Genomic DNA, 25,539 nt, shown 5'->3' with positions numbered 1-25,539 from the left:
GAGCCAAAGCTCAGGCTAGAATACAGTAGTACTGTACAGTACAGTGAGCCAAAGCTCAGGCTAGAATACAGTAGTACTGTACAGTACAGTGAGCCAAAGCTCAGGCTAGAATGTAGTACTGTTCAGTACAGTGAGCCAAAGCTCAGGCTAGAATGTAGTACTGTTCAGTACAGTGAGCCAAAGCTCAGGCTAGAATACAGTACTGTGCAGTACAGTGAACCAAAGCTCAGGCTAGAATGTAGTACTGTGCAGTATGTCCAAAAGTCACAAATAGATCCTAATTCACGTTTTGTTTTCTCTCTTGTGTCCATATTTCTATCTCTCTCCATATTGTCTCTCCATCTCTTCATCTATCTCTCTATCCTATTGAAGCAGTTGCAGCAGATCCCAACCTCCCAGCCCAACACTGGACACCCACCTGCCCCCAACTCCCAGCCAGTCCCCATCGCCCACCAACAAGTAAGGCCCCCTTTCTCCACAGGCCTCTATGAGGACGTCCTAATTCCTTACCAAAGGGGAACATTGAGACATTGCCAGTGTGGATAAGGGCCAACTTGTACACATCCTCCACGCCAATCCTCCCTCTCCTGTTGTGTTCAGAGTACAGGTGCATCGTCATGGCAGCCAGACGGTGTTTTTGTTTTGATTGGTCTGTCTGTTCTTAATCTTGAGTACAGTATTCTCTCCTGTGTGGTGTGAAAGCTGTGGCGTGGCCCCTGTGGTGCCTCTCTCTCTCTCTCTCACACACTGTGTTGTCTGTCTCTTTTAGCATGGAGGTTACTACGTCACAGCGCTCCCTCCGCAGGTAGACAAAACAACACATTCGACGTTGATATGAGCACCTCTCACACTGTCTGCTTTATCTCTGGAGTCTCGTGGCTTTTCCCTTTTCTCCAATCCAACATTTAATTTCCTGCTGTCTCACGAACAGACAGAACTGTAAATTAAATGGCTGTGATGTATATTTGCCTACAGTGTAGCAGAGGTGAAAGTAGATGTAATGTATTCCTGGTACAGAGGTCTCCTCTGTGTGTGTGGGCACACACTTGTTTTTTTATGGGCCTAATCATAGATGGACATATAGCATCTCTATGGGCCTAATCATAGGACATATAGCATCTCTATGGGCCTAATCATAGAAGGACATATAGCATCTCTATGGGCCTAATCATAGAAGGACATATAGCATCTCGATGGGCCTAATCATAGAAGGACATATTTATTTATTTATTTTTTATTTTACCTTTATTTAACCAGGTAGGCAAGTTGAGAACAAGTTCTCATTTACAATTGCGACCTGGCCAAGATAAAGCAAAGCAGTTCGACAGATACAACAACACAGAGTTACACATGGAGTAAAACAAACATACAGTCAATAATAAAGTATAAACAAGTCTATATACAATGATATATATATATATATATAGCATCTCTATGGGCCTAATCATAGAAGGACATATAGCATCTCTATAGGTCTAATCATAGAAGGACATATAGCATCTCTATGGGCCTAATCATAGGACATATATCATCTCTATGGGCCTAATCATAGAAGGACATATAGCATCTCTATGGGCCTAATCATAGGACATATAGCATCTCTATGGGCCTAATCATAGAAGGACATATAGCATCTCTATAGGCCTAATCATAGAAGGACATATAGCATCTCTATGGGCCTAATCATAGGACATATAGCATCTCTATGGGCCTAATCATAGAAGGACATATAGCATCTCTATGGGCCTAATCATAGAAGGACATATAGCATCTCTATGGGCCTAATCATAGGACATATAGCATCTCGATGGGCCTAATCATAGAAGGAGATATAGCATCTCTATGGGCCTAATCATAGGACATATAGCATCTCTATGGGCCTAATCATAGGACATATAGCATCTCTATCGGCCTAATCATAGAAGGACATATAGCATCTCTATAGGCCTAATCATAGAAGGACATATAGCATCTCTATGGGCCTAATCATAGGACATATAGCATCTCTATGGGCCTAATCATAGAAGGACATATAGCATCTCTATGGGCCTAATCATAGGACATATAGCATCTCTATGGGCCTAATCATAGGACATATAGCATCTCTATGGGCCTAATCATAGAAGGACATATAGCATCTCGATGGGACTAATCATAGATAGACATGTAGCATCTCTATGGGCCTAATCATAGAAGGACATATAGCATCTCGATGGGCCTAATCATAGAAGGACATATAGCATCTCGATGGGCCTAATCACAGAAGGATATATAGCATCTCGATGGGACTAATCATAGATGGACATATAGTATCTCGATGGGCCTAATCACAGAAGGACATATAGCATCTCTATGGGCCTAATCATAGATGGACATATAGCAAGCATCTCTATGGGCCTAATCACAGAAGGACATATAGCATCTCGATGGGACTAATCATAGATGGACATATAGCATCTCTATGGGCCTAATCACAGAAGGACATATAGCATCTCTATGGGCCTAATCATAGATGGACATATAGCATCTCTATGGGCCTAATCACAGAAGGACATATAGCATCTCGATGGGACTAATCATAGATGGACATGTAGCATCTCTATGGGCCTAATCATAGATGGACATATAGCATCTCTATGGGCCTAATCACAGAAGGACATATAGCATCTCGATGGGACTAATCATAGATGGACATGTAGCATCTCTATGGGCCTAATCACAGAAGGACATATAGCATCTCTATGGGCCTAATCATAGATGGACATATAGCATCTCTATGGGCCTAATCATAGATGGACATATAGCATCTCTATGGGCCTAATCACAGAAGGACATATAGCATCTCTATGGGCCTAATCATAGATGGACATATAGCATCTCTATGGGCCTAATCACAGAAGGACATATAGCATCTCTATGGGCCTAATCATAGATGGACATATAGCATCTCTATGGGCCTAATCACAGAAGGACATATAGCATCTCGATGGGACTAATCATAGATGGACATGTAGCATCTCTATGGGCCTAATCACAGAAGGACATATAGCATCTCTATGGGCCTAATCATAGATGGACATATAGCATCTCTATGGGCCTAATCATAGATGGACATATAGCATCTCTATGGGCCTAATCACAGAAGGACATATAGCATCTCTATGGGCCTAATCATAGGACATATAGCATCTCTATGGGCCTAATCATAGATGGACATATAGCATCTCTATGGGCCTAATCATAGATGGACATATAGCATCTCTATGGGCCTAATCATAGATGGACATATAGCATCTCTATGGGCCTAATCACAGAAGGACATATAGCATCTCTATGGGCCTAATCATAGATGGACATATAGCATCTCTATGGGCCTAATCATAGAAGGACATATAGCATCTCTATGGGCCTAATCACAGAAGGACATATGGGCCTAACCGTATTGATTTGTCGTTTAACTTTTAAAATGTATTAGCCTGCTTTTTTAATGTGGCATTAACACAGCCAGTCATGATGTTTTCATCTGATTGTCAAACAGTTACTTGAAAAGACTAATTTAGGCTATGTTACTCGGGGGGGGGGGGGGGGGGGAATAGTTAGACCTTATTTACATAATTTCATCTTATAATTTCCCGACATTTGGTAGGCCATTTGTTAGTCAACTTGTGTCTGTAATTAGATACATGCAGCTTCTCCTCGATCATTACTTGGTGCTCATCCAGAATATTAAATAAAGCCACTCTCACCACATACTGTGTTTCAGGAAGAGGACGGATGCTCAGGGAACTGTTGTTCAACAGCATTTACTCCTCTTCCTGAAAACAAAATAACATTTGGTCAGACATTTTACTCAGAGGAACACTTAGTTCTACATTCAGTGTCCATACTTTAGTTGCTATTCTAACTCTCAGGCTACTCCATTCTGAGATAATTCCAGCATCCACACCGTTTGATAAAAGCAGAGAGACTTACCGGACACCGAACAGTGTTATGAATGACAACAAAAGTCTTGTAACCTGAATTTGATGCTTACTCTGCTGTCCACCCGCGTCATGGTCTCGGCCAATCATCTCTACCTTATTAAAATGTCAGTGTTCTCCTCGAACCACTCCGCAATTTTGGAGTCTATTGGCTCATTTTTTATGTGACTGACATGATGGATAGATTCCAAGAAAACTGTAGGCTTATTACACAATGTTTTTTTTTAACTATTGCGATAGACTCACGTTTTAACGGGTACGCCGTACCCCCGCTTTCTATTGCCGGTACTCTGTACTGGACCGTTCCGGCTTCACCCTTGCCTATAGAATATGTTAATAAGATGGGCTGTAGGTTAAGCCTGTGCAGTATGTGTGTCATTGCTTTTCATCAAGTCACAAGGTAAGTTGGCCGACCGCCAGAGAAATGTTTTTGCAATTGATGGGAATGTTTGCCCCCCAAGGCAAATTGTATCGTCAAATTAGGATTACTACATTTGATTGATAGGGTCAACTGTTTAATTACAGTGAGATGATGGGGGTGTTTTTTTGCTTTGAAACTCTACTGATATGTGCCAAGTACGCATGTGGTCTTAAAGAGACAGTTCACTCAAAGTTTGCAGATATTTTTTTTTGTCAATGATAGTGCTTATCTTTTCCATCCGTGGGATTGGGGCTGGTGTCGGGCATAGACTCATCTCAACAGACTTTTGAGGTCAAAAACATCCGACATACTCAGTCAACTGTCCCTTTTTAACTTTGCTGTGTAGGTCTAGTCATGAGTTGACCTCTCCCTCTCTCCTCCAGACCCCCCTGCAGGCCTCTCTCCCCCCCACCTCCCAGCCCATGGTCTCTCAGCCCCAGCAGCAGCAGCAGGCAGGCAGCACCGTGGTACAGAGCCCCTCTCAGAACCAGCTACCCCCTGGACCACAGCCCACACAGGTAAGGAACCAACACATGCATATACACAGAGTGCACATGCAAACACTGGCACTTAACCACACTCTGTGCACACACACACGCACACACACACACACACACACACACACACACACCTTAATCAAGTTACAGTGAGGGTCCCCAAAACCAAACAGGTAACAGACTCATGCATTTACATTCCGTGTCAGATACTGTATGCATTCATACAGACACATTTTACACAAGCCCACATATAAACTCAGCAAAAAAAGAAACGTCCCCTTTTTCAGGACCCTGTCTTTCAAAGATAATTTGTAAAAATCCAAATAACTTCACAGATCTTCATTGTAATGGGTTTAAAGGGCACTGTTTCCCATGCTTGTTCAATGAACCTACAGACGGTAGGCAGTTAATGAACCTACAGACGGTAGGCAGTTAATGAACCTACAGACGGTAGGCAGTTAATGGACCTACAGACTGTAGGCAGTTAATGAACCTACAGATGGTAGGCAGTTAATGAACCTACAGATGGTAGGCAGTTAATGAACCTACAGACGATAGGCAGTTAATGAACCTACAGACGATAGGCAGTTAATGAACCTACAGACGGTAGGCAGTTAATGAACCTACAGACGATAGGCAGTTAATGAACCTACAGACGGTAGGCAGTTAATGAACCTACAGACGGTAGGCAGTTAATGAACCTACAGACGGTAGGCAGTTAATGAACCTACAGACGGTAGGCAGTTAATGAACCTACAGACGGTAGGCAGTTAATGAACCTACAGACGGTAGGCAGTTAATGAACCTACAGACGGTAGGCAGTTAATGGACCTACAGACGGTAGGCAGTTAATGAACCTACAGATGGTAGGCAGTTAATGAACCTACAGATGGTAGGCAGTTAATGAACCTACAGACGGTAGGCAGTTAATGAACCTACAGACGATAGGCAGTTAATGAACCTACAGACGGTAGGCAGTTAATGAACCTACAGACGATAGGCAGTTAATGAACCTACAGACGGTAGGCAGTTAATGAACCTACAGACGGTAGGCAGTTAATGAACCTACAGATGGTAGGCAGTTAATTAACCTACAGACGGTAGGCAGTTAATGAACCTACAGACGGTAGGCAGTTAATGAACCTACAGACGATAGGCAGTTAATGGACCTACAGACGGTAGGCAGTTAATGAACCTACAGATGGTAGGCAGTTAATGAACCTACAGATGGTAGGCAGTTAATGAACCTACAGACGATAGGCAGTTAATGAACCTACAGACGATAGGCAGTTAATGAACCTACAGACGGTAGGCAGTTAATGAACCTACAGACGATAGGCAGTTAATGAACCTACAGACGGTAGGCAGTTAATGAACCTACAGACGGTAGGCAGTTAATGAACCTACAGATGGTAGGCAGTTAATGAACCTACAGACGGTAGGCAGTTAATGAACCTACAGACGGTAGGCAGTTAATGAACCTACAGACGGTAGGCAGTTAATGAACCTACAGACGGTAGGCAGTTAATGGACCTACAGACGGTAGGCAGTTAATGAACCTACAGATGGTAGGCAGTTAATGAACCTACAGATGGTAGGCAGTTAATGAACCTACAGACGGTAGGCAGTTAATGAACCTACAGACGATAGGCAGTTAATGAACCTACAGACGGTAGGCAGTTAATGAACCTACAGACGATAGGCAGTTAATGAACCTACAGACGGTAGGCAGTTAATGAACCTACAGACGGTAGGCAGTTAATGAACCTACAGATGGTAGGCAGTTAATTAACCTACAGACGGTAGGCAGTTAATGAACCTACAGACGGTAGGCAGTTAATGAACCTACAGACGATAGGCAGTTAATGGACCTACAGACGGTAGGCAGTTAATGAACCTACAGACAGTAGGCAGTTAATGAACCTACAGACGGTAGGCGGTTAATGAACCTACAGACGGTAGGCAGTTAATGAACCTACAGACGATAGGCAGTTAATGGACCTACAGACGGTAGGCAGTTAATGAACCTACAGACGGTAGGCAGTTAATGAACCTACAGACGGTAGGCGGTTAATGAACCTACAGACGGTAGGCGGTTAATGAACCTACAGACGGTAGGCGGTTAATGAACCTACAGACGGTAGGCGGTTAATGAACCTACAGATGGTAGGCAGTTAATGAACCTACAGACGGTAGGCAGTTAATGAACCTACAGACGATAGGCAGTTAATGGACCTACAGACGGTAGGCAGTTAATGAACCTACAGACGGTAGGCAGTTAATGAACCTACAGATGGTAGGCAGTTAATGAACCTACAGATGGTAGGCAGTTAATGAACCTACAGACGGTAGGCAGTTAATGAACCTACAGACGATAGGCAGTTAATGAACCTACAGACGGTAAAAGCCTACAGACGGTAAAAGCCTACAGACGGTAAAAGCCTACAGACGGTGAAAGCCTACAGACGGTGAAAGCCTACAGACGGTAAAAGCCTACAGACGGTAGGCAGTTAAGGTCACAGTTATGAAAACTTAGAACACTAAAGATGCCTTTCTACTGACTCTGAAAAACACCAAAAGAAAGATGCCCAGGGTCCCTGCTCATCTGCATGAATGTACCTTAGGCATGCTGCAAGGAGGCATGAGGACTGCAGATGTGGCCATGTCCGTACTTTGAGACGCCTAAGACAGCGCTACAGGGAGACAGGACGGACAGCTGATCGTCCTCGCAGTGGCAGACCACGTGTAACAACACCTGCACATGATCTGTACATCCGAACATCACAGGTACAGGATGGCAACAACAACTGCCCGAGTTACACCAGGAACGCACAATCCCTCCATCAGTGCTCAGACTGTCCGCATTAGGCTGAGAGAGGCTGGACTGAGGGCTTGTAGGCCTATTGTAAGGCAACAACGTCGCCTATGGGCACAAACCCACTGTCGCTGGACCAGACAGGACTGGCAAAAGTGCTCTTCACTGACGAGTCGCGGTTTTGTCTCACCAGGGGTGATGGTCGGATTTGTGTTTATCGACGAAGGAATGAGCGTTACACCAAGGCCTGTACTCTGGAGCGGGATCGATTTGGAGGTGGAGGGTCCCCCTCCCTCATGAGGGTCCTTCCTGCAGGCTCATCCTGACATGACCCTCCAGCATGACAATGCCACCAGCCATACTGCTCGCTCTGTGCGTGATTTCCTGCAAGACAGGAATGTAAGTGTTCTGCCATGGCCAGCGAAGAGCCCGGATCTCAATCCCATTGAGCACCTCTGGGACCTGTTGGATTGGAGGGTGAGGGCTAGGGCCATTCCCCCCAGAAATGTCCAGGAACTTGCAGGTGCCTTGGTGGAAGAGTGGTGTAACATCTCACAGCAAGAACTGGCAAATCTGGTGCAGTCCATGAGGAGATGCACTGCAGTACTTAATGCAGCTGGTGGCCACACCAGATACTGACTATTACTTTTCATTTTGACCCCCCTTTGTTCAGGGACACATTATTCAATTTCTGTTAGTCACATGGCTGTGGAACTTGTTCAGTCTGTCTCAGTTGTTGAATCTTATGTTCATACAAATATTTACACATGTTAAGTTTGGTGAAAATAAACGCAGTTGACAGTGAGAGGACTTTTCTTTTGTTGCTGAGTTTGGCACAGCCCCCTGAGCCAGTGTGTTTACATAAACCCATGGATTGGTCCATTGAAGGCCTGTCAGAGTTGGTCTGAACCAAGTCAGTAACACAAAACCAAACCTCCATCAATTATTCAGCAATCGATGGAAAACCTTCAGGGCCATTGGTTACGTGATTAGGCGTTTACTTTTCTCAGTCATAGGCATATGAATAGAAGTATTAGTTATAGTGAAGTTTTACTGCATTGTGGGTACAAACATGAACTTCCATCGCCTTCAAAGTCCAACAGCTTTGCCAAAATAAACCAAACACTCACAAAAGCCAATGTGAAAATAAACCAAACCCTTATGAAACCGATTCAGTACTACTGAGTCGTTGACTAACTCATGTCCATCGTGGTAAGTATTACACAACCATCTATTTTAAATAATACTGATATTCTCTTTCTATAGAGTTTAATCTGTTCTGTTTCTTGTTAACACGTTTTAACATTCACATTTCTTACTTCAGTTTTCCATCCTTTCTTTCTGTTTTTATTCCATTGACTTTCTCACTCTTTCATCCACTCACTCACTACACCTCTATGACATGCTGCTTGGTCTGCCTGCCCTGGCCTGGTCTGGTCTGCCTGGCCTGGTCTGTCTGGTCTGGTCTGGTCTGTCTGGTCTGGTCTGTCTGGTCTGGTCTGTCTGGCCTGGTCTGCCTGCCCTGGCCTGCCCTGGCCTGGTCTGCCTGCCATGGTCTGGTCTGCCTGCCTGCCTGCCCTGGTCTGGTCTGCCTCTCCTGGCCTGGTCTGCCTGGTCTGCCTGCCCTGGTCTGGTCTGGTCTGGTCTGCCTGGTCTGTCTGTCTGTATGCATGGTTGGTGGTCTTCAGCTGTGTGCTAGTGAGCTGGGCGCTTCTGTTATGTCCCCTTCGCCCAGCTTAGAACACCTCTACTATCTCTACCAGGCACACCAGCTAGCTCTGGTCCAGGTACCACTCACTGTGCTGTTATTATAGCTAGCTCTGGTCCAGGTACCACTCACTGTGCTGTTATTATAGCTAGCTCTGGTCCAGGTACCACTCACTGTGCTGTTATTATAGCTAGCTCTGGTCCAGGTACCACTCACTGTGCTGTTATTATAGCTAGCTCTGGTCCAGGTACCACTCACTGTGCTGTTATTATAGCTAGCTCTGGTCCAGGTACCACTCACTGTGCTGTTATTATAGCTAGCTCTGGTCCAGGTACCACTCACTGTGCTGTTATTATAGCTAGCTCTGGTCCAGGTACCACTCACTGTGCTGTTATTATAGTGCTGGTCCCCACTAGGGTGGTAGAACGTGTTTATGTGTGCGACTGTACGTGTGTCCATTTCCATTAGTATCAGCTGTCCTCACTCAGTATCGCTTGTGTTGTTGTTGTTTGAGCCCCAGTAGAAAAGTATCTGTCTTTCAGTGTCTTCTGTGTTTGTCGATAAATGTGAATTGAGGTCTAATGGACGATCATGGCTGTTCCATTAGAGTCCATGTTAGTGACCAACAGCATGATGTCACCGCAGGCGTGTTGTACCACTGAGTGGAGAGGGCCTCATGAGGAGTCCTGTCCACACCTTAGCACTGCTTTGTTCTCACAGTGCAGTTGAACCAGTTGAACCTTCGGTTTGACATCCGGTTTCATGCCATTTGTGAAACACATCGTGTTTGGTCGCATGTTGTTGTGGTGCGTGGCTTTGTGTGTTGACTTTGTTTGTTTAGTGGTTGTATGCACAGTGTTAAATTCTGTCACACCCACCATACACACTCTTATCCCCTTGAGTTTTGTTCCTTCAGTCACCCTTTAGTCAACCACCAACATAATATCCATCCCATAGAAGTGGACTTACTATTTCTATCATCCATAATCCGCCCACTCCAACCTAGTTCCCATGACCCTTCGTTACCCTAGCCAGTCCTAACCTGACCTGACCCGCCCCTTGCTCTCCTCTTCCCGCCCCCAGCCTTGCAGTATGGCTCCACCTCCCTCCTCAGTGGGACTTGTCTCTGTGGCACAGATGGCCTTCAATCAGCCCTCGGTCCCGGTTACTGCAGCTGCAGCCCAAGGGGCGGCGTCACCCCCTGGGGGAGCCCTGGTGTCCCCACAGAGCCCTATAGCAGCTGCAGCCGTACCTCTGCCTCCTGGGGCTCATCCTCTACCTGGTTCTGTATCTGCACCCACTCTGGTGACTCATCCACCGCCGGTGCCACCGGCCTCCCCTATGCCGCCCCAAATGATGCCTACTCAGCCGCTGGTCGTTGTGGTGCCCGTCATCAGCGTAGCCAGCACTTCCCCAGAGCCGCCAGGAGATGCCCAGCCCCAGGTACCTGTGGTCAGCCAAACCCCCTTCGTCATGTCCCCCCCGCCTGGTCGTATGGATGATGGAGAGTAGTTCTTTGACCATAGCTGGTTTGCGTGTTTCCTTGACTGTACGTTTGTTATTTAAATGAGTCCTGAGTTGGTTGTGTGAAGTTGTGGATGTGTCTAGTCATATATTTTATGGTCACAAGTAGCTAGATGTGGATGAAACATTCTGGACATAGATGCTGTCAAACATTTGGTTACGGTGGGATTAGTTCACTAAGAACCTACTCATATTTCTTTATACTGCTACTCTCACATGCTTTTAAGTCTCATATTCTGCCTCTCTTTTTAACCTCAATCCCTTCTGAAGCCTTTCATCTCCAAAAGACCACACTACTTTGCACTCTCTTGACTGTAAAACAAGTTTCCCACAGTTCTCTGACCCTCTGTTCTCCTGTACTGTGTGTTCCAGCCCTCCCAGACGGCTCCTCAGCCTTTGTCATTGGACCAGTCACAGTTACATCCACCACAAGTGCCCTCGTCCATGGAGAGGTAAGATGCATGTTTAACTGATGGTAAAGATATACACGTTGAGATTTTATAAGAGATGGGAAAGATATCTCAAATTTTATAATCAGTCATGATTGTTTAATTTAGTTTTTTATTAGCTTAGAGGCTTGGTGCCTCGCTCTCATTCTTCAGATCATGAATTTTAACGGTGTTTGTGTGTCTGACTCAGCGGTCACTCTGACGTGGCGTCCGGCCTGAGCGATGGAAATGATGGAGGCAGACAGGAGGGGCGCTCCATCAAGCGACACCAGCGACGCTCTGTACGGAGTCGCTCTCGTACCGACAAGATTGGCAAAGCAAAGTTGAATGTACTAAATGTAAGAGTCAGCCCAGGGGAAATGACCGATATATACTAAATGTAAGAGTCAGCCCAGGGGAAATGACCGATATATACTAAATGTAAGAGTCAGCCCAGGGGAAATGACTGATATATACTAAATGTAAGAGTCAGCCCAGGGGAAATGACTGATATGTACTAAATGTAAGAGTCAGCCCAGGGGAAATGACCGATATATACTAAATGTAAGAGTCAGCCCAGGGGAAATGACTGATATATACTAAATGTAAGAGTCAGCCCAGGGGAAATGACTGATATATACTAAATGTAAGAGTCAACCCAGGGGAAATGACCGATATATACTAAGTGTAAGAGTCAACCCAGGGGAAATGACTGATATATACTAAATGTAAGAGTCAGCCCAGGGGAAATGACTGATATATACTAAGTGTAAGAGTCAGCCCAGGGGAAATGACTGATATATACTAAGTGTAAGAGTCAACCCAGGGGAAATGACTGATATATACTAAGTGTAAGAGTCAACCCAGGGGGAAATGACTGATATATACTAAATGTAAGAGTCAGCCCAGGGGAAATGACTGATATATACTAAATGTAAGAGTCAGCCCAGGGGAAATGACTGATATATACTACACAAAACATTATTTTTCATTCGTGTGTTTAGCACCTGTGATAAGCCTGTTGTTTTTGTTTATAAATTATAGGCCTACTTATGATCAACTTTGATTGACATAACCTTTTAATTGTCCAAGCCGTTGCATTGTGCTCGGTGCTCTTGTCTCCCACCAGCTGAGATTGTTTTTCATTCAGTTCAATAAGCTGTATTTTCTTGGAAAGTGTTCTCTAATTGGAGCATACAGCATCTGATTAATGTCTGTCTCTGGTGTGTATCTCCCTGTACTGATGCCTGCCTCTTTGAATTCCCTGGCACAGCATTGTTTAGGCCCTACTGATTAGACAGAACGACACAGAGCCATTCAAACAGGCCGTGTGATTTCTGTCGATAAATCTGAAGAGCTGCTCTCTTTCATCTTTTCATTTCATCCACATCTTATTCTGGCTTCTGTTCCTTTGTTTATTCCAGATATCCAACATGGGCGACAGGGTAGCTGAGTGCCAGTTGGAAACGCACAACAGAAAGATGGTGACTTTTAAGTTTGATCTGGATGGAGATAACCCAGAGGAAATAGCACAGATTATGGTAACTACAGAGAAGATTACGAGCACACTCCCTCCCTCTTTTCTCTCGCTGTCGCTCTCCCCCTCCTGTCTCTCTCCCCCTCCTGTCTCTCTCGCTGTCTCTCTCTCTCTCTGTGTCTCTCTCTGTCTCTCTCTCTCTCGCTGCCCCTCGCTGTCTCGCTCGCTCTCTTTCTCGCTGTCTCTCGCTCGCTCTCTCTCTCACTCTCTCACTGTCTCTCTCTCCCTCCCTCCCCCTCTATCTCTCTCTCATTATTGAGCCGTCTCCCCTCTCTGATTGCAGTAGCCCAGAATCCCAACTGTGTTGTGATGTTCCCTGATGGTATTTGTCTCAGGCATGTCCAGAGAGTTTATCTGGTAATAATGAAAGGCTTTATTTCACCAGACTTTCTGGGTGTTTTGACTTTGATTAACCGTTCTGAAATGATGAATCAATCCAACCATCAGATTCTGAGAAGAATGAGGACTGTGATTGAGAGGGCTGTTCTTTCCTGGTGTGTGACTACAGGTCACCAGTCTGTTTATACTGGAGAGCGAGAGGGAGTCGTTCATGGAGCAGGTCCGTGAGGTCATCGAGATGGCTGACGAGAAGGGTCTGGAGAAAGATGGAAACACCCAGGTAGAGTGACGTCTCTCCATTCATTTTTCCTCCATGTTGTTGCTGTGAAAGAGCATCATTCTTAACCCTTCTATACCAGGTACATTGGCTTAAGTAACTTCATCATGGATCGTTGTAAACGGCTGTTGTACTGTCTCAGACTGACTGCATCTTGTGCCACAGATTGTTTCCCAGATAGTTAGTGACCTCCAGCAGCAACAGATCCCTGCTATATCTGAACCGTTGCCAGGTAAAACAACCAACACAATGTCCACACAGGGAATTGGTACCCTACAACAACAAAATGACAGACATGTTTTGCATGAGAATTTTCCATCTGTAGTCCAATGTGTTGTACCATGAATTATAGAACTTTCTCTCGCTGAGAAAAGTAAATGTATTGAATTCAATAGAGACACCCATTTTGCGTTAACCCTATGTGTGACCCTACCATTTCTATCTATCTCCAGGTATCCCTTCCTGTGCAGCCCAGGTGGTCCACTCTGCAGGCAGGAGGTTTATAGTCAGCCCCGTGCCTGAGTCCAGACTCAGGGACCAGTTCTTTGCTGATTCACAGTCCTTTCACGGTGAGTTTAGCACGCACGCACACGCACACACACACACACACACATGAATGCACACACACGCACAGTGACAGCCTACCAATAAGTTATCTTATTAGTCAACAAGATAATGCGTTCAGCATCCAAATGTAATAACATTTAGATGTTTCTGAAAACCGGGATCATCTGATCTTGTGACTGACTGAATGTTGTTGTATTGTAAAGTTAATAATAAAAACATCACATGTTTATGAATGTCTAGTTGCTATGTAACCGTAGTTTAGTTAGTGTCCTATCTGTGGTGTATGACCTGATTTTAATGTGATGGCTAACGTCACATGTTTATGAATGTCTAGTTGCTATGTAACCGTAGTTTAGTTAGTGTCCTATCTGTGGTGTATGACCTGATTTTAAGGTGATGGCTAACATCACTGTTTTACTTAGTGACGGGGTTTGGTGTTGACACATCTCTTTCTATCACTCTCTCTGTTTCCCTGCCCATCTCTCCCTCATTGTCTCTCTCCACAGCCGCCCGTGCTGTAGCTGCAGGTCAGGGTCTGTCCCAGTCGGCCTCAGCGGTCAGCCTGCAGCAGGCCTTCTCAGAGTTGAGACAGAACCAGGACCAGTACGACCCAGGGCCCAGCACCGCTCCTCCCTCCGTCCACATAGCCTCCCTGCCTGTCCTGGTCCCTGCTGCAGCCACCACCACCACCATCCCAGTCTTCTCCACTGCTCCTATAGCCTCTGCTCCTCTCCCCCATGCTCAGGTTCCATCTGAGGCCTCTGTGACCTCCCCTCCCCCCCCAGTCTCCATCTCCCCTCCAGCCTCTACCTCCATCTCTCCACCTGCGCCCATCCACCAGGCCACCGCCCCCATCCCCACCCAGCTCCAGTCTGTTGATACCCAGCCTCTCCTTTCCCAGGCCCCTCTCACCCTGCCGGTGACCCAACCCGTGGTCTCCTCCGTACCTAGTGTTACAGCCACCTCTGTGTCCCCCCCAGTCCCTGCTGTCCTCCCCAACACAACTACCCTGTCCACCTCAGCCTCCTTCCCCCAGACCTCTGGCTCCATCCCTGGTGGTCCCACCACCTCCATACCCACTACAGTCCTTTGTCATTCTGCCACGGCCCCCCTGGTCAGCAGCTGTAGCAGTGATAGTGGAGGAAGCTCAGAGCAGCTCCCTGTCCCTTCCACCGCTACCGTAGTCCCCACCACGGCTATCCAAGGCCCCCTGCTAGCCCCATCCATTGCTAACCCCAGTGCAGAGCTCCCTTCTTCCTCCTCGCCTGTAGCCTCTCTAGCCCCAGGGGCCACGGTCCCTACCTTACAGCCCATCACCTCCACCACCATCCCCGTGGTCCAGCCCACCCTGGTGCACACCCAGCCCCAGCCTGCTACAATGCCCAACCAGACCCACGCCCAGTGTGGGGAGTGTGAGGTGGCCCTGGGCATCGATGACATCCACGCCCTGGATAAGAAGCTTCGCTCCCTCTTCATGGACCTGGGCGGCGGTGGAACCACCCAGGCCGATGGCTCTGTCGACCCAGCCGGAGGCACTGGTGTCCCGGGAACCTCTTCCCCAACCGGCCACTCATCCACCCCCAGCTCCACAGGCACCCCCCTGCCCCCCTCCAGCCTCCCCCTGGCCTCCTCAGGACCAGGGCATGTCTCTGGGACCCCCCTCACCACCCCGGGACAGGCTGGGACCCCTTCCACCTACACCCAGACTACCCCGGCCAAAGCACCTCTGTCTAGGTTACCGGTGAGTCAGTCAGCATGGATGTGGAGGCTAGCTTAGTAGATGTGGCTTGAAGAGCGCTGTTTATAACACATACAGTATGTTGTAAACCATTTCAGATTGTTATGACACCTCTGTGTAAGGTAAGTTTGTGTAATTCTGTATTTGTAGTCTTTTGGAGAATTCTACATCATTATTACATAGTTGACATACACAGTTATTGCCTAGTTAAATAAATCAAATCAAATGATTGACATGTGATTGTGCCAACTCCACCTTTAACAGCCTTTTGTTAACCTCCTTGATCAACTGCTTTTGTCTCCTAACATTTTGTTGGAATGAACGTTTGCTCTGCTTTCTGTTGCATGGCAACAACTCTATTCTATACTGTGTCCATCCCCCCTAGATATCAGGTAGCGCACCATATAGTTGTTAAAACCCTGCACTGTAGTTATGGTGTCATTTCTAGGGTTTTGTCAAACACAGCTTCTAGGTGAGATATGTTAATGGTTAACAGCTTCTAGATGAGATATGTTAATGGTTAACAGCTTCTAGATGAGATATGTTAATGGTTAACAGCTTCTAGATGAGATGTGTTAATAGTTAATGGCTTCTAGATGAGATATGTTAATAGTTAACGGCTTCTAGATGAGATATGTTAATGGTTAACAGCTTCTAGATGAGATATGTTAATAGTTAATGGCTTCTAGATGAGATGTGTTAATGGTTAATGGCTTCTAGATGAGATATGTTAAGGGTTAACAGCTTCTAGATGAGATATGTTAATGGTTAACAGCTTCTAGATGAGATGTGTTAAGGGTTAACAGCTTCTAGATGAGATGTGTTAAGGGTTAACAGCTTCTAGATGAGATGTTAACACTCAGGAGCCCAAAGGTGCCATGGCTAACGGCTGTATCCAGGCACTCCACGTTGCATCGTGCTTAAGAATAGTCCTTAGGCTTGGTATATTGGTCATATACCACACCTCCTCGGGCCTTATTGCTCAAGTAACACTACAGTCTTTGTTTATTGTCTAATGTCCCAGTCAGTGTCAGAGAGCTGCAGGTAGAATCCCCTGTCCTTCCAGCTGCATGTGGCTGCAGTGCATTATGTTCTCCTATCTCTCCTCTTCTCTCCGTTTCATCCCTCTCTTCATCCCTCTGTTTATTAGGTGTTGCCTGTGGGCTCAGATCAGGCTCAGGCTGGCCCCCCTCCTCCCTCAGACCACATGGCACCCTTCCCAGGACCCTGTCTAACTCAGGTGCCTTTCCCTCTTTCTCCTGACTGCCATTTTGATCCTCCATCATCCCTCGTTCTGCATCCCTCTCTCTCTCTTTCTCTCCTAAGTGATGTTAAGATCCCTCCATCATCCCTCGTTCTGCACCCCTCTCTCTCTCTTTCTCTCCTAAGTGATGTTAAGGTCCCTCTATCTGCACCCCCTCTCTCTCTTTCTCTCCTAAGTGATGTTAAGATCCCTCTATCTGCACCCCCTCTCTCTCTCTTTCTCTCTTAAGTGATGTTAAGATCCCTCCATCATCCCTCTATCTGTACCCCCCCCCCCTCTCTCTTTCATCCGTCCATCTCCCCCTCCCATCATTTGTCTCCTGTGTAAAAACTAGTGACGCATGAAGATCAGATCAGGCTCAATCTGTTCAGTGTCTGAAGAAGACATCTCTGTCTCTGGTTCTCTCTGTGTTGGCGGAGCAGCATGATGACCTGTGACTCTCATTAACCACGTCTGTTCCTCATTATCTGATTCTCTCTCTCTCTCTCTCGCTCTGTCGAAGTCTGTCTCTTGTCTCCCTCTTTCTCCTGCACCTCTATCCCACTCTCTTGCCTCTCCCACTCTCCCTGTCTCTCCCTCTATCCCACCCTCTCCTCTCTCTCCCTCTTTCTGTCCTTCTCCTTCCTCTCTCTCCTCCCTCAGTCTTTCTCCAGACAGACCGTTAGGGAGGCTGGGGAGATCAACATCACTCATCTTCATTTGTCATTGTGGTTTTTGTCAGCACAATATTTTAATAGTTTTCTTCCACGAAGAAAGAGAAGACTCGCCACAAGCAAAATATTACATCCAGACAGAGTTTTTCTCTCCCACAGCGCATTCTTTCTTAAACTAAATCAACTAGGGAATAACTAGGAAAGACGAGAAGACAGGCTCCCCCAGGCTAGTGGAGATGACAGTTTGGTTGATACTCAGACAGACAGTGTTGTCCACAGCGTGAACGTTCAAATCTAAAAATAGAACAAACCAAGCAAACCAGAGCACTGTTCTTTGTAAGGAAAAAGGGGGTTCATTATTTTTCTTTCATCTGTAAGAATTCTGTGTAATTTTCCGTTCAAAGCTCTGCTCTGGTCTGAGGTGATTTGATCTTGAGAAAGCGACTGCAATCTGCCTCCTGTGGCTCTAATGGTTCTGATGTGAAATTCTTCAAAGGGATATTTGTTTTCAGCTTCATATTCATCATCTCCAGCACCTCCCCAACATCAACATATGTGAAAATGTCACGTTTATCATTTTTTTGTAGTAAAAAAAGGATGGAGGAAGTGAAATGTTTCCAGTGACATCATCGGTGTGCATCGTGATTTTAACCAATTATGAGGAAGTATTGCCAATTTCCAATTAATTGTGTACTAATTGGAAACTATCTTTCTGACTACAGAAATGTGCAATTTTGGGGTGGTGCTGGAGATGAGGAATATGAAGTTGAGAAAGGGGAGGTGCTGGAGATGATGAATATGAAGTTGAGAAAGGGGGAAATGTCCTTTTAATATATTGATTTTGAACGTCACCTGGATACCTTGGCTTGAAGACAGTCTTTGACTAAATTAAACCCAATCTAGGATTTTACCTAAATCTTTCAGTCTTTTCAAATATTTTATGGAAAAATGAAAGCTAAACGTTTACTGTGATTCATAACATTTTGCTAGATGAAATTCAACAGTAATTCATGTCTAGAGACCAATTAGTTTGATGTGTTCTGACTTACCGTGTGAGGATGTGTTGCCGTCTGTTTGACTATTGTCTATAACGGCTTGTTGTTGCCCACTAGTCCCAGCAGCCTCTGGAAGACCTGGATGCCCAGCTGAGGAGGGCCCTGAGCCCAGAGACGGTCTCTGTCAGCTGTGTCACCACACAGGTACCATAACCACACACACACATGCCCCCTTCAGGCCTGGACGAATGACAATGTATTTATTAGTTGTCGAAATGTCAGATTTAGTTGTATGTTTTTGACCTTGAAAAAGTATATGAATACTATTTCTTCTAATCTGTCTTTTGTAGCCGTTATTAGTCTGCTCTGTCTAATACTGCCATCACTGTCATGCTCCTGTACAGCTCATGTGGTGGTATGTGGAATGTTTGTTGGTGTGACTCTAGACAGGACAGTCACACTGTGTTCTCCCCCCTGTACCATAGTCCTCCCTCACTGGGATGCCTGCAGGTGGCCAGCCAGGTGTGTACTTCAACATCTATCCTTACTCCCATTTTGAAATGGTCGTGCTACCTGTTAGTGTGTTGTCCTTTTCTTTTGGGATGTTTTGCCGACTGTTGCATTGTAACGTGACGATGTCTCATTGGTCGTTTCAGTGCCTTTCTCTCTGGAAGGGGAACCAATCATGTCGCCTATTGCTGGAGGATTCCAAATGGGACGATTCCAGGTATGGAATTCTAGCTGTACCTTTCCAGCTCTATTTACCTGATTGGGATATTCCAGCGCTGTCTGTCTGGTGGTCAGAGTCTGCCGTCTCTATGTTCTTCATCCATCTCTCTTCAGAATAGTTTTCTATGATTGTAGTGATGGTCCTTATGGCTGATCTGGGCCTTTAAATTCTGTCTTTTCATAATCTCTCTCCATCACTTGTCCCCCTCCCCAGGTCTCTGTGGCTGCAGACCAGCGTCCCCACAAAATCGAGGGAGGGAGCCCCACAAAATCCTCCTCCACCTCCTCTTCCTCCTCTTCCTCCTCCTCTTCCTCCAGCCCGGAGAACACACTGCACAATGTCTCCTCCCCTCTCCACGGAGGTAAGACTGGCGGGGGAGATGTTGTGGACGGCCTGCCCTCCCTCCCCCACCGGACCGCCTCCCCTCAGCCCACCACCATTGGCCGCTTCCAGGTCACCACCAACGCACCGGATGCCAGGGTGGGCCGCTTCTCAGTGAGCCGAGCCCAGGATGAGGCAGCCGAGGCTGGGTTGGAGCAAACACCCGCTTCCCAGGCTAACGGGCCTAGTATTGATCCTGGCTCGGCCACCATGCTCCTCAGCCCAGAGGACAAACAGAGCTCCCTGCCCAGCCTCAACAACTCCTACATGAGCTCTGATAACGACTCTGAATTTGAGGACGAGGACTTGAAGAGGGAGGTCAACCGGTTACGGGAAAAGTAGGTTTACCCTGTTTCTCTCTCCTCTCTTCTGCTTTAGTAGGTTTACCCTGTTTCTCTCTCCTCTCTTCTGCTTTAGTGGGTTTACCCTGTTTCTCTCTCCTCTCTTCTGCTTTAGTGGGTTTACCCTGTTTCTCTCTCCTCTCTTCTGCTTTAGTGGGTTTACCCTGTTTCTCTCTCCTCTCTTCTGCTTTAGTGGGTTTACCCTGTTTCTCTCTCCTCTCTTCTGCTTTAGTGGGTTTACCCTGTTTCTCTCTCCTCTCTTCTGCTTTAGTAGGTTTACCCTGTTTCTCTCTCCTCTCTTCTGCTTTAGTAGGTTTACCCTGTTTCTCTCTCCTCTCTTCTGCTTTAGTGGGTTTACCCTGTTTCTCTCTCCTCTCTTCTGCTTTAGTAGGTTTACCCTGTTTCTCTCTCTTCTGCTTTAGTGGGTTTACCCTGTTTCTCTCTCCTCTCTTCTGCTTTAGTGGGTTTACCCTGTTTCTCTCTCCTCTCTTCTGCTTTAGTAGGTTTACCCTGTTTCTCTCTCCTCTAACTTAGTAGGTTTACCCTGTTTCTCTCTCTTCTCTTCTGCTTTAGTGGGTTTACCCTGTTTCTCTCTCCTCTCTTCTGCTTTAGTGGGTTTACCTTGTTTCTCTTCTGCTTTAGTGGGTTTACCCTGTTTCTCTCTCCTCTCTTCTGCTTTAGTGGGTCTACCCTGTTTCTCTTCTGCTTTAGTGGGTCTACCCTGTTTCTCTCTCTTCTCTTCTGCTCGACTGACATGTTTCTGTTTGCTGTTATATATCCCTTAAATATCCCTTCTTGAATTGTCACATTTAAGTGCTTATGTTTCCATTCCTAAAACCCCCAGATGTCTACCTTCACCTGAACTGTTTCTGTGCTATTAGACTGATTGGGTTTGGGGAAGATTTTGGGATATTCAGCTCCCTCTCATCTCTTCTCCAGGCACATGAAGGAGATCCAGGCCCTGCACACCAAGCAGAAGGATGAGATTGACTCCCTGTTCGCCAGGCTGGGCAAGGTGCCTCCAGCCGTGGTGGTCCCTCCAGCTGTAGCCCTGGCCGGTCGCAGGAGACGACCCACCAAAAGCAAGAGCAGCAAGTCCAGCCGCTGCAGCTCCTCCCAGGGCAGCAAGAGCCCCCTGCAACCAGGTACTGCTAACCCCTGACCTCTGTCTGAACTGGTCCTATCAGCAAGAGCCCCCTGCAACCAGGTACTACTAACCCCTGACCTCTGTCTGAACTGGTCCTATCAGCAAGAACCCCCTTGAAGCCCTTGACCTTAAGTGTGTTAGAGCCAGAGATGGAAAAGGAAGTGAGACACCCCACTCGCTGTTTGTCTAGTTCAATTGAAGTCAATTAACTTAGTAGACCGGACCCAGCTGCTATCGCATTGGTGTCTATGGGAGATATATATTTTCTTTCAATGGTAAACGGCCGGAATAAGCGATCTTCATTTATCCACCATCTTTGTTAGAGCCCACTATAGCCAGGTCCTGACCTCTAACCTGTGGTCCTCCTCAGTAGAGGGTATTGGCAGAGCCAGTGTGTTACAGTAGGGACTTTGTTACTGTACTGCACTCGCTTTCTCTTCTTCACAGGACTACTTGTGGCAAACCAGTCTTCTCTTCTCTCCTTCCTTCACTTTTAAACCATACAGTGAACTAGCTGTATTGTTTATGATGAAACCCAGCACTCTACCTAGCACCCTACCTACCTACCTACACTGTGGTTGTGGGACCTGCACCCTACCTACCTACCTACCTACCTACCTACCTACCTACCTACACTATGTGTGAGAGTCACTGTGTGCGTGTCTGCACTTTTGGAGGCTGTTCCCCTGACCTGTCCTCCTCCCTCCCCTGTTCTCCTCCTCTGTGTGTATGGTGTCTGTGTGTGTCAACTTCAGGCAGCACTTTATCTGCACAGAGCGCCCCCTCAGTGTACCCACCCTACCAGGCTCTCCTCCTGGCCCCTGGGGGCCTCCCCGACCCCAACCTCCACCCTGCCTCGGGGAGCCGACCCCGGCCCCTCAAGCATCTCGGCCCCTCCAGTGAAAACCTGTGCTCTGCCTACACCAGCGAAGCTACGCTGTCCGTGCCCAGTCTCTGTGCCCCCACCCAAGGTAGGCCCCACACAGCGCCCTACTGCCTCCGTCCCATTCGTCCTTCCATCTGCCTCCAGTAGGCCTCATTTGCCTTGTCTGTTGAGGAAAAGTTAATCTTCCACCACCACCACCACCCCTCCCCCACCCATACCACAACCCCTCCTCCACCCCATACCACCACCCCTCCCCCACCCCATACCACCACCCCTCCCCATACCACCATCACATAGGGATGGGAATTAGTAGTGTCCCCATCCTTCCCTGGATACCATCCCCAAAAAGTCTGTCTGTCGTAATGGTCTCTATTTGGGTGTTGCTCTGTCTTGTCCTGTCTTGTCCACTAGGGTTGGTACAGTAGAGGAATGTTTGACAGAGCCATTTTGCTCTGATACAGACAGTGGCACTGGACTGTAGTGTTGGGAAGGCTTACGATTAAAATAAAATCTCCCTTCAGTCGGCGAACACTATTGCTCTGGCTCAAGACAGTGGTGCATGTTGGGTATTTCAATTGGACTGTTGATTTGGGCACCTCTGTCTCAAGCTAGCCTTTCTTCCACACACTCAGTGGAAGCTCCATTACTGTCGGGATGGGGCCGCTCCTATTCCTCCCACGCTACAGGGAGTGCTATTGCTCCCAGTGCAGCTCTATCCTCTCCTCCATCCCTCTCCATTCTCTCCATCTCCCTCTCTGTTGCTCAGTGTACTTACTGTTCCATTCTTACTGTGTGTATGTGTACCTCTCTCTCTCCCTCTTCCTCTCTCCTCTTTCTATCTCTATCCAACCCTCCTCTCTCTCTCTCTCTCTCTCTCTCTCTCTCTCTCTCTCCCCCCTCTTCCTCACTCCTCTTTCTATCTCTATCCACCCCTCCTCTCTCTTTCTACCCCCTCTCTCCCTCCCTCTCTCCACCCCCCCTCTCTTTCTCTCCCCCTCTCTTTTTGTACCACAGGCTGTGTTACGTTCAGCTGTGGGTCGGAGAGAGTGACCATCAAACCAGGTGGTGGCAGAAGGACCCGTTTTCTGAGTACGCCCTGCTTGGCTCTTTGTGTGTAACGCTTCTTCCTTTGTCTTCTTTCTCCTTCACTTCCTACTTCCTGTCATGTGATTTATCTCTTATCTTCCGATTGGGAGCCTTTTCTCCTCTCTGGCATTTTCTCCTCTTTTTTTTATTTTTTAATTGGCCCCATTTATAGATAATTGTAGATCAATGACCACTGATGATGCATCATCACATAATTAATGGATACATGTATGTAATGGCATTCTGTACAGTCGTGGCCAAAAGTTTTGAGAATGACACAAATATACATTTTCAGTCTGATGCCTCAGTTTGTATGATGACAATTAGCATATACTCCAGAATGTTATAAAGAGTGATCAGATGGATTGCAATTAATTGCAAAGTCCCTCTTTGCCATGCAAATGAACTGAATCCCCAAAAAACATTTCCTTTGAATTTCAGCCCTGCCACAAAAGGATCAGCTGACGTCAGGGATTCTCTCGTTAACACAGGTGTGAGTGTTGACAAGGACAAGGCTGGAGATCACTCTGTCATGCTGATTGAGTTTGAATAACAGACTGGAAGCTTCAAAAAGGAGGGTGGTGCTTGGAATCATTGTTCTTCCTCTGTCAACCATGGTTACCTGCAAGGAAACATGTGCCGTCAGCATTGCTTTGTATAAAAAGGGCTTTACAGGCAAGGATATTGCTGCCAGTAAGATTGCACCTAAATCAACCCATTATTGGATCATAAAGAACTTGAAGGAGAGCGGTTCAATTGTTGTGAAGAAACCAAGGGAGTGGGCTCACTCACAATTTTGCCTAAGAACACAGCTTTGAATCAAGAATGGTACCAACACATCCTCCGAGAGCAACTTCTCCCAACCATCCAGGAACAGTTTGGTGACGAACAATGCCTTTTCCAGCATGATGGAGCACCTTGCCATAAGACAAAAGTGGAAGTTAATATTTGTGTCATTCTCAAAACTTTTGGCCACGACTGTACGTTCCCTTCCTCGTGCATTAAAGTCATGTATCTAGTTTATAACCACAGACGGACCATGTGGAGGTAGAGCCTTAAACATCTGACCCCGTCTATAAACCATGTTGATTATTAAGATCACCTATAGCAACAGTAATGGCTCCGTAAAGCAGGTTGAGCTATAAGACTGGTACAGTCTAGAACGGAGCTCTCCGACTCTGTTCCTGAGTTTTCACCCCAATCCCAGTTGGAACTAACCTGGTGCATCTTCTCAACCATCTAATTGTTAGAATCAGATGTGATTATGGTTGGAGTGAAAACCTACAGGAGAGTAGTTCTCTAGGAACAGGGCTGGAGAGAACTGTTCTAAAGTGAAGTAGATATCTATAATATTTGCTACTTGGCCCTCCACACTGATCCATTTCCACTGTGGCCCCATACTCTCCACTCAGGTCAACATCTCATCATAATATTATCATGTCTAATGTTTCTTCATCCATCTAATAATCACCCTGATTTAAACCGTACACGCTATACTTCTGAAGTTCTTGAATGATTGGAATGTTAATGTGGTCTGTACTACAGTACTACCCTTTAGTTATGGTCTGTACTACAGTACTACCCTTTAGTTATAGTCTGTACTACAGTACTAACCTTTAGTTATGGCCTGTACTACAGTACTACCCTTCAGTTATGGTCTGTACTACAGTACTACCCTTTAGTTATGGTCTGTACTACAGTACTACCCTTTAGTTATGGTCTGTACTACAGTACTACCCTTTAGTTATGGTCTGTACTACAGTACTACCCTTTAGTTATGGTCTGTACTACAGTACTACCCTTTAGTTATGGTCTGTACTACAGTACTACCCTTTAGTTATGGTCTGTACTACAGTACTACCCTTTAGTTATGGTCTGTACTACAGTACTACCCTTTAGTAATAGTTATGGTCTGTACTACAGTGCTACCCTTTAGTAGTAGTTATGGTCTGTACTACAGTACTACCCTTTAGTAATAGTTATGGTCTGTACTACAGTACTACCCTTTAGTTATGGTCTGTACTACTACCCTTTAGTAATAGTTATGGTCTGTACTACAGTACTACCCTTTAGTAATAGTTATGGTCTGTACTACAGTACTACCCTTTAGTTATGGTCTGTACTACTACCCTTTAGTAATAGTTATGGTCTGTACTACAGTACTACCCTTTAGTAATAGTTATGGTCTGTACTACAGTACTACCCTTTAGTAATAGCTATGGTCT

At 46.2% G+C, this 25,539-nt stretch overlaps 1 protein-coding gene across 23 annotated transcripts in view; it reads left to right on the top strand.

The window, feature by feature from the left end:
- The window catches only part of LOC149978189 (serine/threonine-protein kinase WNK1-like), a 167,701-nt gene that overhangs the window by 130,922 nt on the left and 11,240 nt on the right, over positions 1-25,539 (top strand). For 4 of the 23 annotated variants that reach the window (XM_090201204.1, XM_090201185.1, XM_090201210.1 and 1 more), the window contains 19 exons: positions 373-459; positions 770-805; positions 4,785-4,919; positions 10,505-10,864; positions 11,318-11,397; positions 11,585-11,732; positions 12,798-12,914; positions 13,419-13,529; positions 13,692-13,758; positions 13,979-14,095; positions 14,600-15,834; positions 16,982-17,071; positions 18,861-18,947; positions 19,229-19,265; positions 19,400-19,470; positions 19,687-20,192; positions 21,135-21,340; positions 22,098-22,313; positions 23,243-23,338. In XM_090201204.1, the coding sequence (XP_090057330.1) occupies positions 373-459; positions 770-805; positions 4,785-4,919; positions 10,505-10,864; positions 11,318-11,397; positions 11,585-11,732; positions 12,798-12,914; positions 13,419-13,529; positions 13,692-13,758; positions 13,979-14,095; positions 14,600-15,834; positions 16,982-17,071; positions 18,861-18,947; positions 19,229-19,265; positions 19,400-19,470; positions 19,687-20,192; positions 21,135-21,340; positions 22,098-22,313; positions 23,243-23,338 (3,802 nt within the window). The remainder of the gene's footprint in view (positions 1-372; positions 460-769; positions 806-4,784; positions 4,920-10,504; positions 10,865-11,317; positions 11,398-11,584; positions 11,733-12,797; positions 12,915-13,418; positions 13,530-13,691; positions 13,759-13,978; positions 14,096-14,599; positions 15,835-16,981; positions 17,072-18,860; positions 18,948-19,228; positions 19,266-19,399; positions 19,471-19,686; positions 20,193-21,134; positions 21,341-22,097; positions 22,314-23,242; positions 23,339-25,539) is intronic. The other 19 variants (XM_090201191.1, XM_090201187.1, XM_090201205.1 and 16 more) reach the window with 14 other exon arrangements.

This window comes from Oncorhynchus mykiss, chromosome 15 (genome assembly GCF_057628025.1).
Source record: "Oncorhynchus mykiss isolate SJ-2025 chromosome 15, ASM5762802v1, whole genome shotgun sequence".
Classification (NCBI taxonomy): domain Eukaryota; kingdom Metazoa; phylum Chordata; class Actinopteri; order Salmoniformes; family Salmonidae; genus Oncorhynchus; species Oncorhynchus mykiss.
This window is presented reverse-complemented; position numbering and strand designations above follow the sequence as displayed.